This window comes from Myxocyprinus asiaticus, chromosome 6, assembly GCF_019703515.2.
Source record: "Myxocyprinus asiaticus isolate MX2 ecotype Aquarium Trade chromosome 6, UBuf_Myxa_2, whole genome shotgun sequence".
NCBI classification, from domain to species: Eukaryota; Metazoa; Chordata; class Actinopteri; order Cypriniformes; family Catostomidae; genus Myxocyprinus; species Myxocyprinus asiaticus.
Genome location: NC_059349.1, coordinates 22,661,640 through 22,678,252, shown reverse-complemented (window position 1 = coordinate 22,678,252; position 16,613 = coordinate 22,661,640). Strand labels below are relative to the sequence as shown.

The 16,613-nt window shown below is 43.3% G+C and overlaps 1 protein-coding gene across 3 annotated transcripts in view; it reads left to right on the top strand.

Moving 5' to 3' along the window:
- The window catches only part of LOC127442398 (dihydropyrimidine dehydrogenase [NADP(+)]-like), a 297,161-nt gene that overhangs the window by 169,570 nt on the left and 110,978 nt on the right, over nt 1-16,613 (top strand). For all 3 annotated transcript variants that reach the window (XR_007897477.1, XM_051700403.1, XM_051700404.1), the window contains exon 15: nt 5,279-5,347. Coding sequence is in view for 2 of the 3 variants with exons in the window: in XM_051700403.1 (XP_051556363.1) it covers nt 5,279-5,347 (69 nt within the window). In the remaining variant the exon portion in view is untranslated. The remainder of the gene's footprint in view (nt 1-5,278; nt 5,348-16,613) is intronic.

Sequence of the window (16,613 nt, the reverse complement as noted above, 5' to 3'; positions counted from 1 at the left end):
CTGCATGCGCTTTTCATGTGGAGTTCAAAGTGGCGCCTGACACTGGCGCTTACGCCCTTACGCGAATCATGAATGTGGCTTCACGATTGCTGTAGCAAAGCAGTCTACCGGCTGATTAATATTGTGGAGGATGAGAGTTTAAGAGATTTAATGCCATTGCAATGAAAATACAACCTATGGGGAGACTAGTTCTTTATTAGTCAACCTCACACTTATGCTTTGGGAAATGTTTAATGTTACTTGAATTGGTGCTATTTTAGTGCATTTCTATCTTTATACTGTGGAAGGCTTTGTTTGGAAAATGTTAAAAAAACATATCGTTACATATTGTTCCCTGTCTTTCACTCACTCGACGTTGTGTCGATGTAGTGACACTAGGGGTTCGATCTTGAGAGCCCCAATCACCTTTGCTTAAAATAGAAAAGGCCAATGAGAATTGGTGAGTGGAATTTGCATGCCACTCTCCGCCCCGGACATACGGGTATAAAAGTGCTCTGCTACATTGACACAACATCTCGTTCCCTCCATCAGGGAACAGAGGTTACATCAGTAACCAAGACATTTTGTTTTCTTTCCTAAGAAGGATATAAATGAATTTTGACAGGAAAATAAGTATATTTAGTCAAATGTCAGCACTTTTAAAACCTGAGATAAAGCATGATTAACTTCAAAAAATTATGCAATTAATCATGATTTAAAAATTGTAATCAACTGACAGCACTAAAAAAATACATCTTTCTCTCTCTCTACCTCTCTCTCTCTCACTCTCTCTCTCTCTCACACACACTTATAAATTTGTTTTCTCTTTCACTCACAATTTCAATTTCAAAGTATGTTATTTGCCTTATTTAGTTTAAATACAATATTGTCAAAGCATTAATAAAAACAACAAAAACAGTGACAGGATGAAGAAAATAAAAGCTTGCGCTCCCCCCCCCGGTGAATTCCCCTGAGGAACGATGTTCTTTCTCAGGGACAGGGCACCATCTGGCACCCGCGACCAGACCTCTGGAATCTCCACGTCTGGCCCTTGGACGGGACTCGGAAGACCTAAGTGGCCTGGTAGACATGATCACTCAGGCTAGGGCTCCCTCTACGAGGCGCCTGTATGCCTTGAAGTGGCGTCTGTTTGCTAAGTGTTGTTCTTACCGACGTGAAGACCCCCAGAGCTGCACAGTCGGGTCAGTGCTTTCCTTCCTGCAGGAGAGGCTGGAGGGGCGGCTGTCCCCCTCCACCTTGAAGGTGTACTTGTCAAACTATAGCGGCCCACCATGATGCAGTTGATGGTAAGTATTTAGGGAAGCACGACATCAGGTTCCTTAGAGGCACGAGGAGGCTGAATCCTCCCAGACCGCGTCTCGTCCCGTCGTGGGACCTCTCTGTGGTCCTTCGAGGCCTACGGGGAGCTCCATTTGAGCCTCTGGAGTCAGTTGAGCTAAAGGCACTCTCCTTAAAGACTGCCCTCCTGACTGTGCTCACTTCCATAAAGAGGGTTGGGGACCTGCAGGCGCTCTCTGTCAGTGACACTTACCCGGAGTTCGGTCCAGAATACTCTCACGTGGTCCTGAGGCACCGACCGAGCTGTATGCCCAAGGTTCCCACGACCCCGTTTAGGGATCAGGTGGTGAACCTGCAAGCGAAGCTGCCCCAGGAGGAGGCAGACCCAGCCTTTTCGTTGCTGTGTCCAGTGCGTGCTTTGCGCATCTACTTGGATCGCACGCAGAGCTTTAGAGGCTCTGAGCAGCTCTTTGTCTGCTTCGGAGGACAGCGGAATGGGAGCCCTGTCTCCAAACAGAGGATCGCCCACTGGGTCATTGACGCCATCGCTTTGGCATACCATGCCCAGGGCGTGCCGTCTCCCCTTGGGGCTTCGGGCACACTCTACCAATGGCGCCTCTTTGGCAGACATCGGTAGAGCAGCGGGCTGGGCAACACCCAATACCTTTGTGAGGTTCCTCAATCTCTGGATTGAGCCGGTTCATCCCGTGTGTTGTCAGGTACGAACAGGTCAGTTGGTGGAACAACTGGCCGGGTGTACCGCTTGCGTATAGTGCCTTTCCCCTCCCGGAGGCGAAGACGTGTGCTTTTCACCCCAGTCGTGTTCACGGAGTCGTGGACCCTGGATGTCCTTCCTCTGTACTGGGATAGGTTCTCCACATGCCCTGGTTACCCATATGTAACCCCGTGTGATGTATCTTCTGCGAGACGGTTCCTCCGTTGGTGAACCCACGTCTTCCTTGGGCAGAGGCCCCTCTGCCCCTGGTCACCGTGTTTGTAGAGCTCCCTATAATTCTGTTATATACCATTTGCAAATATGCAGATATCTTGTTTAAACAGATGTAATTCAAGAACCTCTTGAAAATCCAGCATTTTCTTCCCATTGAGCACTCATCTAATATCTTCCTCTGAAGCGCGTATTCTATCAGTCAGAATCAAAACTTCAGGATCAGGATCAAAAGTTCCTCTGATTCACAGATCATGATGTCACAACAATCATGACAATCCAAGCAGGCGATCCAGGATGTTTAAACTGTCAGGAGATTGCTGCTGCTCGCTGGATCCGCATGAGCGCGTGAGTGCAACCAAAGTCTTTCTAGCAAGTCAGTCCACCATCAGCCATCTTTGGAACGCTCTCGGGAGGCTATTTCCAGTCATGACAGTGTAGCTCCAATCTACTTGAATGGGGAAAGACTGAAATCTTCAAAACAGTTGGTCAAGATTACAATCAAAGAACATATTTCCAATCAGCAGTAAAATCTGACAACACTGGTATCATAAATTGAGCTTCTTTACCTCAGATTATGCAAAAAAAAAGCAATTTTCCCAGCTTTTATAGCTAATGCGCATGTGCGTTCTCAAGTTGATTGACAGGTGATGTCTGTATCTATAAGGTGATTGGCTCTTTTACATGAAAGGCGGGACTTCCTATCTACATCCGTTGAGCACTGGCTGCAGATGGGCATTCTAATTTCTCCCATTCATTTTAATAGAAGTGGCCCATCTCTGCAAAATAGTCTCTGGTGCAACTTCAAGGTAAAAGCGCTTGATGTGTGCTATATGTAAATGTCTTATTCACTGTGCACTGTATGTACAATTGGTTTGATTCAATATTTCTTTGAGAAAATGTGATTGCTAACATTGACATGCCATCCATGGTTGCTGGACTACTGTGTGTACTGTTATTTCCGTCTTCCTAATATATTAATAATTTCTTCATGTGCAAATAAATTACAAAAATTTGATGACTAAACAGAAATCAGAAGAAACTGCTATCTACCATTTAAAATACAATATTATTTTTTAGATTCTTTTTTACAAATGTAAAGTTTTGTGTGAAATTGAGTGCTAAATTAGAGTTTATTATGTTTTTTTAGCAAAAAAAAATATTTTTTGTTATAGACTATATTAAATTGTGAGATATATCGGCATTGTATCAGCCTATCGGCCACCCTGCTATCTGGATATCTGCATCGGCCATTAAAAAACCCATATTGGTCGACCACTATTCAGCAAGGCTGGAATCGGGCAGACTGGTCTTTGTGAAGGATGCATGAATCAAGCCACGTACAAGGTTATCTTGGAAGAAAACTTGCTTTCTTCTGCTCTGACAATGTTCCCCAACTCTGAGGATTGGTTTTTCCAGCAGGACAATGCTCCATGCCACACAGCCAGGTCAATCAAGGTGTGGATGGAGGAGCACCAGATCAAGACCCTGTCATGGCCAGCCCAATCTCCAGACCTGAACCCCATTGAAAACCTCTTGAATGTGATCAAGAGGAAGATGAATGGCCACAAGCCATCAAACAAAGCCAAGCTGCTTGAATTTTTGCACCAGGAGTGGCATAAAGTCACCCAACAGCAATGTGAAAGACTGGTGCATGCCAAGCATGCCAAGACGCATGAAAGTTGTGATTGAAAATCAGGGTTATTCCACCAAATATTGATTTCTGAACTCTTTCTAAGTTAAAACATTAGTATTGTGTTGTTTAAAAGTGAATATGAACTTGTTTTCTTTGCATTATTCGAGGTCTGAAAACACTGCATCTTTTTTTGTTATTTTGACCAGTTGTCATTTTCTGCAAATAAATGCTCTAAATGACAATATTTTTATTTGGAATTTGGTAGAAATGTTGTCAGTAGTTTATAGAATAAAACAAAACAAAAAATCATTTTACTCAAACACATACCTATAAATAGTAAATCCAGAGAAACTGATACTTTTGCAGTGGTCTCTTAATTTTTTCCAGAGTGTATATATATAATTATTGAAATATAACTATTTGAAATAATTTAATCATTATTGAATAATATTTCTCAGCTAATATTTATATATGCGATTAATTACATTAATTAATCGGCATACCATGTAATTCATTTGATTAAAATTTAATCAATTGAAAGCCCTAGAAATAATAAATAAAGATTCAACATGATTTTAATAAACACGCAGCTGTGTGAGCTCAAAAAGGAATTTTCCAGCAACTGATTTCACTCTCTCTCAATAAAGAAATGGAACAAGAAAATTATTTCATTTCAAGCTCGAGTTTCTGCTAAATGCAAGATAGCAAAACAGGTGACTATAGATATACGTTTATAGGCAGAGACCCAGCCCTCTTACACAAGTTATCCTCCTGACACCAATAAAACCCTGACAGTAAGCTCACTGCTGTTACTTGGCCAGTCAGGATGTGCGCCTGAGCGGAGCTCCCAGGGGTGAGAGGAGGTTAAGAGAAGGTGGGGCGAGGGGTGCTACAGGTCCCTCAGGCTCCGGTGAGCTCCAGGATGGACGGACTCATAAACTTGAACACATGCTTTGCCTGCCAACCACCAAGCGCTCCTCTCCATGCCGATTTGTTTCGCTTAAAACCGCTCGCCGAGGAGGAGACACCTGGTGTATTTCTCTCCGCTTTTATGGCGCGATTACAGTGTCTCCGCATACAGAGAGAGTAATGCAGCTAAATCCTGCCCTGCCACAGAGGAGCTGAATAATGCCATCAGCGTGATGTTTTTATTGTTTTAATAATATGTGCGTGCCACTGGGCATCTACAAATTCATTGAATTATAAAGCAGCACAGTTTAAGATGGGGTAATAGCTTTAGCAGCATGCCACTGAGTGCTGGGCTTTTAAGAAAGAAAGAAAGAAATATGGATTACAAAAAAGTTCTACATTTTGTGCAAGCGCATCATTCGCACTTCATCAGTCATGTTCATTCCCCCTAAGGTCTCTTTATTTTTTGTCCCCCATTCTTTCTGTTCTCTGTGTCTCTTTCTGTCTAGATTATCATTGCCAGTATAATGTGTGGTTACAACAAAGCTGACTGGACGGAGCTGGCGAAAATGGCTGAGGTAAGGCACATTTCTGTGGGGGGGCACCTACCTACCTACCTACCTACCTACCTACCTAGTTTAAGGACAAAAATATCCCTAAAAGTTAGCTGAATCCATGTAATGTAAATAGTGTTAATTGTAATAGTTCTGCAATAATTCTGTAAATAGTCATAGTTTACTTATAGGGTTAGGCTTAGGTTGTGGGTTAAAGTGATAGTTCACCCAAAAAATGACAATTCTGTTATCATTTACTCATTCTATTGTTCTTCCAAACCCATATGACTTTCTTTCTTCTGTGGAACACTAAAGGAGATGTTAGGCAGAATGCTATCTTCAGTCACCATTCACTATCATTGCTTCTTTTTTCCATAGAATAAAAGTGGATGGAGACTGAGGCTAACATTCTTCCAAACATCTCCTTTTCTGTTCCATTGAAGAATTAAAGTAATTTGTATTTGGAATAAACAAGGGGATGAGTAAATAATAACAGAATTTTTAATTGGTAGTATTTATAATTAGCTTTATAGAAAAACAATGGAAGTACATAGTATGTCCCAAATTAGATAGCTAAGTAAGCGTGTGCATTTTTGTTAGCAATTTTACAAGTTTGCTCTGTTAGCTCTTAACTTCAGAGACTAAATAGGCTAATTAAAAGAATAATGTAAATTAAACATGAATCCAGGAAATTAGTTAATGCTCTGAAGATCTTGTTCCTGAGGGTATCTATTTCATTTACATGTTTGAAAGTCTGTTAATATGAAGGTTTTTTTTTTCTCTGCACATTGCAAAAAGATGCATTTGTTTACCACACACAGTATCTCTCAATATAGTGACAAACAGTATTGCACCCATATTCATAATGTAAAGCCTCATTGGTTCTGTGGAAAGAGGCTTTTACATTAAATTTGCATTACATATTGTATCATTGGATTTCAGCCTTTTGGGTGACAGAAGCCAGATGTGCTCACAAACTGTGAATGAGAAGTCATAAAAGTTTATAAAGAGTGTTTGTCATAGCAGTGGAACAAACCCCACTTCCTCATGACCACACTGATCCTAAACAAAGTTTCTACTTTGAAAAGGATAGTTCACCCAAAAATCTTAATTCTGTCATTGTCTACTCACCCTCATGTTGCCCATTCAAGTTTGCATAGAGCTGGAAATGTGGGACACATAACACCATATAAAGTGAAGGAGAAAGAGGAGAAAACAACTATGCACAAAGCATGATGAAATTGTTTTCAGTGAATAACAACTTTCATTTTGGTTTATTTTGGTCCATTTTTGGCTATTGAGTCACTTTAAAAGACTTGGAATATAGTGGACAAGTCATATGGAATACTTTCTTGGTACTTTCAAAGTGCTTATTGTTCTTTTTGGAGCTTGACAGCCCCAGTTCCTGTTCACTTTCAGTGTATGGAAAGTGCTGCCTGGACATTCTACTAAAAAACTAAATAAAAACTAATGTTTTTATGGGTTTTTAAGAACTTAGAAGAAGTAAATAATGAAAGACTTTTGGGTGAACTTGATTGATCTGTTGTTTTGCTATTGTTAGGTCTTTTACTCTATAGCTATCCAGATAACACATGAAGTGACCAAGTGTAATTACCCAAAGGTTTTGACAATTAGTGAAGAAATCTGTCCAAGTTAAAGCAAACGCCTTTATGGAACCTCTTCGTAAACCTCTCAAATGCAGAGGAGCTACTTTTTCAATGTAAATGTGAGAGTTTTGCTAGACTAACATAATTGCATTCGACATGTGTGTGTGTGTACTCTCAAAGGCGTTATAATTCCCACTGGAGCTGTTTGTTTCTGTATGTAAACAGCCGGTGCTGATTTTGACTGGAGGCATGTAAATGCAGACAGGACCCTGCCATCACTAACACTTATTGTTGCTGCTGCTCTAATTGTCATTGTCTAGGTGTCATTCTCCCTCATGCCTTCCAGTTTAACTTCACAACACCCTCACACACTTATACTGGGTACATACATACAGACTGTATGCACTCAGTGAACCCACACACACGTGCGTTTACATCAAGAGAACCCAGGAGAAGATTTGGGTCGTGCAACAAGGAGGATGGTGTGACAGCGAACTTCAGGAAAAATGAAGAACACATATTTGTGAGGGAGTTTAGTGGGAAGTTTAATGAACAATCGTGTTAGACATTCTCTACTGTTGTATTAATACGAAAGCTTCCTTTCCCCTCAACATTCATGTGATATAATTACATAAGTCTGTTCCTCAGTCTGTATTTAGAAAAATTGTACTTGAGCATATGAACCACTTCCATTTTCACTTTCATGTTATGGAAAAGAGAGACCGTTTTTTTTTTTTTTTTTTCATGGAAGAAAAAAGTAATACAGGTTTGGAAAGAAGAGAGTGAGATAATAATGTCATAATTTTAATTTTCTATTCAGTACAACAGCAAGATTGCAAGTGTGATATTGATTTAAACAACAGTTCCCTATCTGTCACTCACTCGACGTTGTGTCGATGTAGTGACACAAGGGGTCACTCTTGGGAGCCCGAGACACCTCTGGTCTTTGATAAAAGGCCAATGAAAATTGGTGAGTGGTATTTGCATGCCACTCCCCCGGACATACGGGTTTAAAAGGAGCTGGTATGCAACCACTCATTCAGATTTTCTCTTCGGAGCAAATGGTCATGCTCACTGAGCTGAATTCCCACGACTGTTCATTCACCTCTGCTGGATCTGATGGTGCATTTCAGCGGCTTCTCCCTCCTCTGCACTGGTGCACTGCAGAGAATGCCCCTGGGTGCTTCGGCAGAAATAAGAGTATATTTCTCTAAAAGAGCGGCACACACGGAACGTCTTTTAAAAGATGCGTCTTTTTAAAGATGCCTTTCTTTTGTGTGTTATTCCTGGTTGCGCTCGTTATCTCTCGCCTTCTGACAGTCACAATCACTGTCTTTAGTGTCTGGGCACTGCTCACGTGGAGACAGTGTTCGTGGATGGGTCATGTACTCATTGCGAGGACATGTCCATGGCAACAATGCGGTTGTGGCTTGCCTTCGTAAGAAAGCAAGCCACCCCAGAGGCTCCCCGCCTCGGTCCTTTTAACCATGGGTATGAGGCCAGCGTGGCAAGCACTTAATTGTGCTGCATGCCCAAGTGGCTGCAGTACCCAAGAGTTCAGCAAGAGCGGTTTCCTTGTTCCCTGGGTCACGTATCCGGTGTGCACGGCCGTTATCACGACCACCATCCACCACTCTATTTGGCAGGTTTGGCACTCCAGCAGCGGTCTTCCGCCCCTGAGCGCCCAGCTGTGGCACAAATCCGCCACCGATGTGACAGACTCCATGGGTCACAAGGACAGGCCTCTTCCTCCCCCGTCCCATATTGCATCCTCAGCGGTGGCCACCCCGCTCGGGTTGATGCATATGAGACTGCTTCAGCACTGGCTTCAGACTCGAGTCCCGAGATGGGCCTGGTGCCGTGGGACACATCGCGTGGTCATCACGCCGGTCTGTCACCGTGTTTTCAGCCCTTGCACCGACCTCTCGTTTCTATGGGGCAGGTGTTCCCCTAGAGCAGGTCTCCAGGCACATCGTGGTCATGACAGATGCCTCCAAAACAGGCTGGGGAGCTGAGGTGCCTGTATGCCTTTAAGTGGCGTCTGTTCGCTAAGTGGTGTTCTTCCCGACGGGAAGATCCCAGAGATGCACAGTCAGATCGGTGCTTTCCTTCCTGCAGGAGAGGTGGGAAGGGCGGCTGTCCCCTTCTACCTTGAAGGTGTATGTTGCTGCTATAGCAGCACACCACAACACAGTGGATGGTAAGTCCTTAGGGAAGCACGACCTGATCATCAGGTTCCTGAGAGGCGCCAGGAGGCTGAATCCCTCCAGACCACACCTCGTTCCCTCATGGGACCTCTCTGTAGTTCATCAGGGTCAACAGAGAGCCCCCCTTGAGCCTTTGCAGTCAGCCGAGCTTAAGGCACTCTCCTTGAAGACTGCCCTCCTGACTGCCCTCACTTCCATCAAGAGGGTAGGAGACCTGCAAGCATTCTCTGTCAGCGAAACATGCCTGGAGTTCGGTCCGGGCTACTCTCACGTGATCCTGAGACCCTGACCGGGCTATGTGCCCAAGGTTCCCACGACCCCTTTTAGGGACCAGGTGGTGAACCAGCGAGCGCTGCCCCAGGAGGAGGCAGACCCAGCCCTGTCATTGCTGTGTCCGGTGCACACTTTACGCATCTATTTGGATCACACGAAGAGCTTTAGGATCTCTGAGCAGCTCTTTGTCTGCTTTGGTGCACAGCGGAAAGGAAGCGCTGTCTCCAAGCAGAGGATCACCCACTGGCTCATTAACACTATAGCTATGGCATATCACGCCCAGGACGTGCCGCCCCCGGTAGGGCTACGAGCCCATTCTACCAGGGGTATAGTGGCCTCCTGGGCCCTGGCCAGGGGTGCCTCTCTAACAGACATTTGCAGAGCAGTGGGCTGGGGAACACCCAACACCTTTGCAAGGTTCTACAACCTCCAGGTGGAACCGGTTTCATCCCAGGTAGTGGCACGCAATACAAGCGGATAAGCCCGGGATAGCCGGCCAGGTGTATCTCTTGCACATAGCGCCTTTCACCTCCTCTGAGCTGAAGACGTGCGCCATTAATTCCCAGTAATGTTCACAAACTATGTTCCCTGGTTGACTTCCTCCGAGCCCTGTGGCAGTCGAGTTTTCGGAGAGACTCGCTGCCGGCCCAGTACACGTGCTAACTAGAGCCCTGTTCTGGGGTAGGTGCTCCGCATGTAAGGTAACCCCATGCGATGTATATCTTCCGCTAATTCGTTTCCCTGTTGGCAAACTGTGTCTTCCTTCAGCAGAGCCCCCTCTGCCACAGACTCCTTGTTTGTAGTAACTCCTCCCCCGTTGGGTAGGATCTACCATGAGACTCTCCACATGGTTGGCAAGACCATGTGATTGTATTTTTCCACTTAAATATCCCCCCTCTCTTTGGGCGAGGTGTGGTCTCCGCGGTGTCCTCCCCTTGGGAGGGACACCCCCCCCCCGACTAGAACTGGGGGCCCAGTCGGATAATCCCCCTTCTTTTTTAAGGAGTGAAAAAAAAGAAGGGGAAAAGAGGCCACGACTGGGCTAGCCTGTCTCTATTTTTTGTGTAGTCGACTTGTCCCCAAAGGGCCGTTCGACACTCATAACTATGTTGGGGGAGGTTATGTGTCGGCCTCGTGCGCTGACTACGAGGCACACAGTGGTCTGCCCATCACACACCGCCAGTTCACGTAACACAGTTCAGCCAGTTGCGGCATTTCGTATAGGGACCCCTAGTGTCCCTCCTGCCACAATGCTAAACTACCCACTGAAATGGCTGGACCTTGTCTCGGCTCCTCAGCATAAAACCTGAATGAGTGGTTGCATACCAGCTCCTTTTATTCCTGTATGTCCGGGGGAGTTGCATGCAAATACCACTCGCCAATTTTCATTGGCCTTTTATCAAATACCAGAGGTGTCTCGGGCTCCCAAAAGTGACCCCTAGTGTCACTACATCGACACAACGTCTCGTTCCCTCCATCAGGGAACGGAGGTTATGCAAGTAACCATGACGTTATATAAACAAGTAGTTAATATCGACTTTTTAGACACAATATGTCTAGTTATTTTGTCTATTTTTGCTCCACTACTTAAAAAAGTTTGAAACAAAGCCAAAGCAGGATCAACCTTTGAGTGTCACAGATTTTCAAATGTTTTTTTTTTCTTTAAATCAAAGTTTGTAATGTTGAGATTAAACTCGGTGTAGGGGCTGCATGACTACTGCTTTTTAATAGTTGACTAGTCGAGCCCATTAGTTTAGTCAAATTTGACTAGTCGTTATATCATTCCACCCCCAAACCACTGCACCCAAACCAATTCCAATTCCCTAGACCAGTGGTTCTCAAACTGGTCCTGGAGGCCCCCCAGCACTGCACATTTTGCATGTCGCCCATTTTCTGGCACACCCAATTTAAGTCTTGGAGTCTCCACTAACGAGCTGATGAGTTGAATCAGGTGTGTTTGATTGAGGAGACATCCAAAATGTGTAGTGTTGAAGGGCCTCCAGGACAGGTTTGAAAACCTCTGCCCTAGATGTACAATCCTACAGTACAAAATACATCGATTTACGTTGGCTACAATTTAATACCTTTTAGCTAATTATATAGATTTATAAAAAAATAAACGTAGCTATACACTGATGAGCCAAAACATTATGACCACTCACAGGTGAAGAGAATAACATTGATCATATCCTAACAAGGCCACATATCAAGGTTTGGGTAGATTAGATCTTAGATCTTCAACATGTTGAATCAATGCAGGAGAAATGGGCAGGAGTAAAGAACTGAGCGACTTTGACAAGGGCCAAATTGTTATGGCCAGATGGCTGGGTAAGAGCATCTCTGAAACAGCAAGGCTTGTAGGGTGTTCCCGGTCAGCAGTGGTGAGTACCTGCCAACAGTGGTCCGAAGAGGGACAAACCACAAACTGGCTACAGGTTGGTGTTTGGTGCCCAAGGCTCAACGATGTGCAAGGGCAACGAAGGCTATCCCGTCTGGTCCGAACCGACAGAAGGTCTACTGTGGCACAAGTCACAGAAAATGTTAATGATAGTTACGGGAGGAATGTGTCACAACACACAGTGCATCGCACCCTGCTGCATATGGGGCTGCGTAGCCGCAGACCGGTCTGAGTGCCCATGATGACCCCTGTCCACCATCAATTGTGCCTACAATGGGCACGCGAGCATCGGAACTGGATTTTGGAGCAGTGGAGGAAGGTCGCCTGGTCCTGTGACTCCCGTTTTCACGTGGACGGCTGTGGACGTGTGCGCCATTTGCCTGAAGAAGTGATGGCATCAGGATGCACTGTGGGAAGATGACAAGAAGGTGTAGGGAGTGTGATGCTCTGGGCAGTGTTCTGCTGGGAAACCCTGGGTCCGGCAATTCATATGGATGTCAATTTGACACGTGCCACCTACCTAAACATTGTTGCAGACCAGGTACACTCCTTCATGGCAATGGTATTCCCTGATGGCAGTAGCATCTTTCAGCAGGATAATGTGCCCTGCCACACAGCACACATTGTTCGGGAATGGTTTGAGGAACATGATGAGGAGTTCAAGGTGTTGCCCTGGCCTCCAGATTCCCCAGATCTCAATCTGATTGAGGATCTCTGGGTTGTGCTGGACCAACAAGTCCAATCCACGATTGAACTTACAGGACTTGAAGGATCTGCTGCTAATGTCTTGGTGCCATATACCACAGGACAACTTCAGGAGTCTTGTAGAGTCCATGCCTTGATGGGTCGGCACTGTTTTGGCGGCACGTGGAGGGCCAACAGCATATAAAGCAGGTTGTCATTATGTTTTGGCTCCTCATGTATATCATCAGGCATTAGATAGCCAGTTAGACTGTACCTGGGGTCCTGTAGGTTGCCATGGAAACACGCATAGTAGTTTGATACCTGAGAAGAAAACAATGACAGATGGTCTAAGCGTTGTTTTGTATATGATCTGATCAGAGTAAATTAACATCAACCACAATATTATCTCATCGAAAGCATCTTTTATTAGAAGTGTGGCACAATAGGTAGGCATAAATTGAATTGTAACATAACTAAAAGTTAGCATAAGTATCTGAACACATTTAGCTTTGCCTGTACTACCTGTAGCTCCCCATCAGCCACTTGTTCAGATGGTTTCAGGTGTACATGTGATCTTGCATGCAGATAACAATGGGAATGTATTTGTCATGTCAGTGGACTCCAACTTGACAAGTAGGTATAGTGCAGGCCAGCAATTTCCAGATGGGGCAGAATCTCCAAAAGAGGGCGGGATTATGATAGAAGGGGCGGAGTTACTCCAAAAGGGGTTTGTGCCAGCTCCTTTTGGAGATATTCCGCCAATCTTTTAAGAATCAAATGAGGAGATTATTATCAAAAAATACCACAGTCAAGTTCTCCTTGAATACAAACAAGACTTTATTTCTAATCTACAACATAAAAATTAAACTAACACACATAGCCAAACGTAAAACAGGTTGGTGAGTGAGCTGTAACAGAAGGTGAATGAAATGGTCTGTAACAAGGAAAATTTAACCTTATGAAGTCTATAGACCATGCCCTGGACCATCAATATTTCATTTAGTATACCTCAATTTGCAATCAGGTTACCTGAAGTATTTAAATAAAACACCAGCACTTTCTAGCAAAAGTTTGGAGGTGTTTTGCTTTTTGTTGCATTGCTTTGGTTCTTTGGATGGCTCAGTAGAAAGTTCTGGTTGTTTCGTCAATGTTTTGGACCTCTGTTAAGATTGTGGATGCCAGGTAGTTCAGTGCTGGATTGATCAGGCGGGGCTTTGAAGCGAGGCCTCCCACAAGGAAGACTCACGACTCCCCATCACGTGTGTGAGTCGTTGCGCAGAGAAGAGAACTCTTTTTGGAACTTTATGTTCTGAGCTTTCCTGAACTCTACATTGTGTGGAACCTGGGCAGAGGGGCAGTGAAGTGAAACCAGCCGAAGAAGGGCTAAGAGCCAAGAGGGAAGAGAAGAGAGGAGAGGAAGAGAGCGGAAGAGGAGAGTTCGTCCTTGGAGGGGAAGTTTTGTTGAGTTGAGGTTGGTCGCACCCCAAAGGTGCCTTGAGCCAATCAGAAGTGTTTTTTCAAAAACAAAGTGATAATCTCTCTGTCCCTCCTCCTGAAGCTGATTAATGAGTCTTTGTTCTTAAGGTTTCTGTTTCCCGCTCAAAATTGGGCAATGTTTAATCATGAGCTTTTATATAATGAAATCACTAAGAAATATGATAAAATACCCTTCATTAGCATTCGAGACATGCAAAATGAAAATCAACGATAGTAAATATGACATACTTTCATGAATATTCAATGTGCAAGTTACAAAACATGAAAATACCTAATTAAAAATCATAATTAATTCATTGGTTTTACAAAATGGATAATACAATACATGTTATGTGAAACATAATTGTCAGGGTTATTATCAGGTTAAACCTTGAATGAGAAACATAATTGTCAATTGTGTCAATGTTCCTGGATTAAGATGAGATGTCCTGATATGTGTTTATGCTTGAAAAGTTAATTTTGTACATTTGAAGTTATGAGCAGAGAATTAGTTTTGTGTGCTGCTAAAAAGATCGTACAAAAAGTTAATTTCAAAGAAAGCCTGCTTTCTTTAAGTCTTCAAGCTCTTTTGTCTTGGATGAGTTTTTAGCATATGATGGTCAGGCGTTCCACAGGAAATGTCTCATGCTCCCTTATTAGTCTAATTTAAGTGTAGCAAATTGTTTATATCGAAGGACAAAGGAGTGTCTTAGATTTCCATGGCAACCTTGGGGGTTTCTTCAGAAGAGTCTCTTGCAGATGGTCGAGATGGCCATGTAATGTGATGACCATTAAATGTGGGGTTATTTCCTGATTTATAACATGAGTGAGGAGGGGTCTGAAGGAAGGTTATGTGCTACCCTGAAAAGATTCCTTTGTTCAGACGATGGTTGAGAATGTGCATTCTTACTTAAGGTTGGTTTAGACTTTAAGGGCACCATCTTGGCAGAGTCATTAATTTATGACGTTGAGGAATTTCGGGGTAGACTCTGTATAATTTATCTTACTCTTCTTCTGTTTCCAAGCTCCTCAGATCTTACAATACAATGCAATGCGCATGTGCAATAGAGATACAGAGAAAGTGTAAGATTGTTGTCGATACGTTGATGCATTGCATTGGTGAGCAAAGTGACAAAGTAAACAAACACCAGTTCTGAAGTACATTCTATGTGTGCACTTTTTCTTGTGAGTCTGACAGAACATCACAGCCTACATTTGAGCTACTGCGTTATTTCAGTGCAGAGTCACCGAGCTTCACATCCGCTGTATTTCCTACAGCCACGTATTATAAATCACGTGGTGAGTGGCTAGTCGTCTTCAGGCTGGCTGTGTCATCTACGTTAGTTGTAGTTAACTAGTCTGTGCAATCCCTGCCTCAGAGCTGATTGGTTCATAGCTTAAAACTCCTTTATTGAAGTACTTTACAAAATCCCTATAGACTGAAAAAGTGAGCAGGCACTGTTGCACTCTATACTAAATATGAGCAAATTTGGAAAGCCGTTTATCCAATCAGATTAGAGGACTGGAACTAACACAATGGATTCCACCTGTTAGGATTTTGGATCAGGATTTTGGTGTATCATGCTTTCCGTTCTAAACATGCTGAACAGCTTTTGTGAAGCTTTCTCAAAGACATAAGAGATGCAAGTGAAGACTTTCTGTGGAAGCGAAGCCTCACATGTTCCTGAGTCAACTGAATGAAGGGTCAGAGAAATGTCTTAATGTCGACCATTAATTCATTAAATAAAAAAGTTCTCTGTCTTAAGATGCCCAACAGAATTCAACTATCAAAGGTGCCTTGATGTATGTGTGAGCTGGATAGGGAAGGGCAGCTGGGCTTTGATCACACTAGAGTTAGTTCTTGTCAAAGTTGGTGTCAGATCTGATCAGTGTTTGTGTTGAGCCCTCTGGCTGTCTAATGGGGTGTATCCATCCATCCTCCACTTACTCTGTCTCACTCACACACACAAACATAATTTTTCTTCCTGCAGGTAAGCCTGGTCCATGTGTGAATGTTGAACATTATTGAAATCTTAATTTCCAGGACCAGAATCATAAAACTCTGGGTCTGGGTTTAAAAATGGACACCTACTATACATGAAAGTCTAGAGTACCAGTAGGAATCAGCAGGGACCTAACAATACAATAATATATGAATATCTGTTTCATAATATAATAATTTTGTTATTATGTTTAGTGTATTGTGATGCAAAACTGTGATACATTGCAATATTTTACTTTTTTCTCATTAATCTTAGTTAGGCTTGAGTTTTTTGGGGGGCAACAAGTGCTGAGCATCCTGCTTTACTTCATCATAGAGCCATAGAAGAAGTGTAGAACATAGTCATAGATGCCAGTGTCAGTTAAATTAAATGAGGGGATAGCATACCTTACTTCCTGCTTGTTTATCATTACATGAAAACCCTGGCTGTACGGTGGATCTGTACAGACATTCTTAGAAATTAAACAAGTTAGACTTATTCTAAGTTTGCATTTTTAGAAATAATTGAGTGTTTATTGACCCAGTGATGCATTTAATTTCATCTTTTAACAACCTTGCTTTGAGTAGTGCTCTCTTTTCCCAAAAATACTCATTTGGAAATTTAACAAAATATTTATTCTTGGAATTATAATATGGATACAGT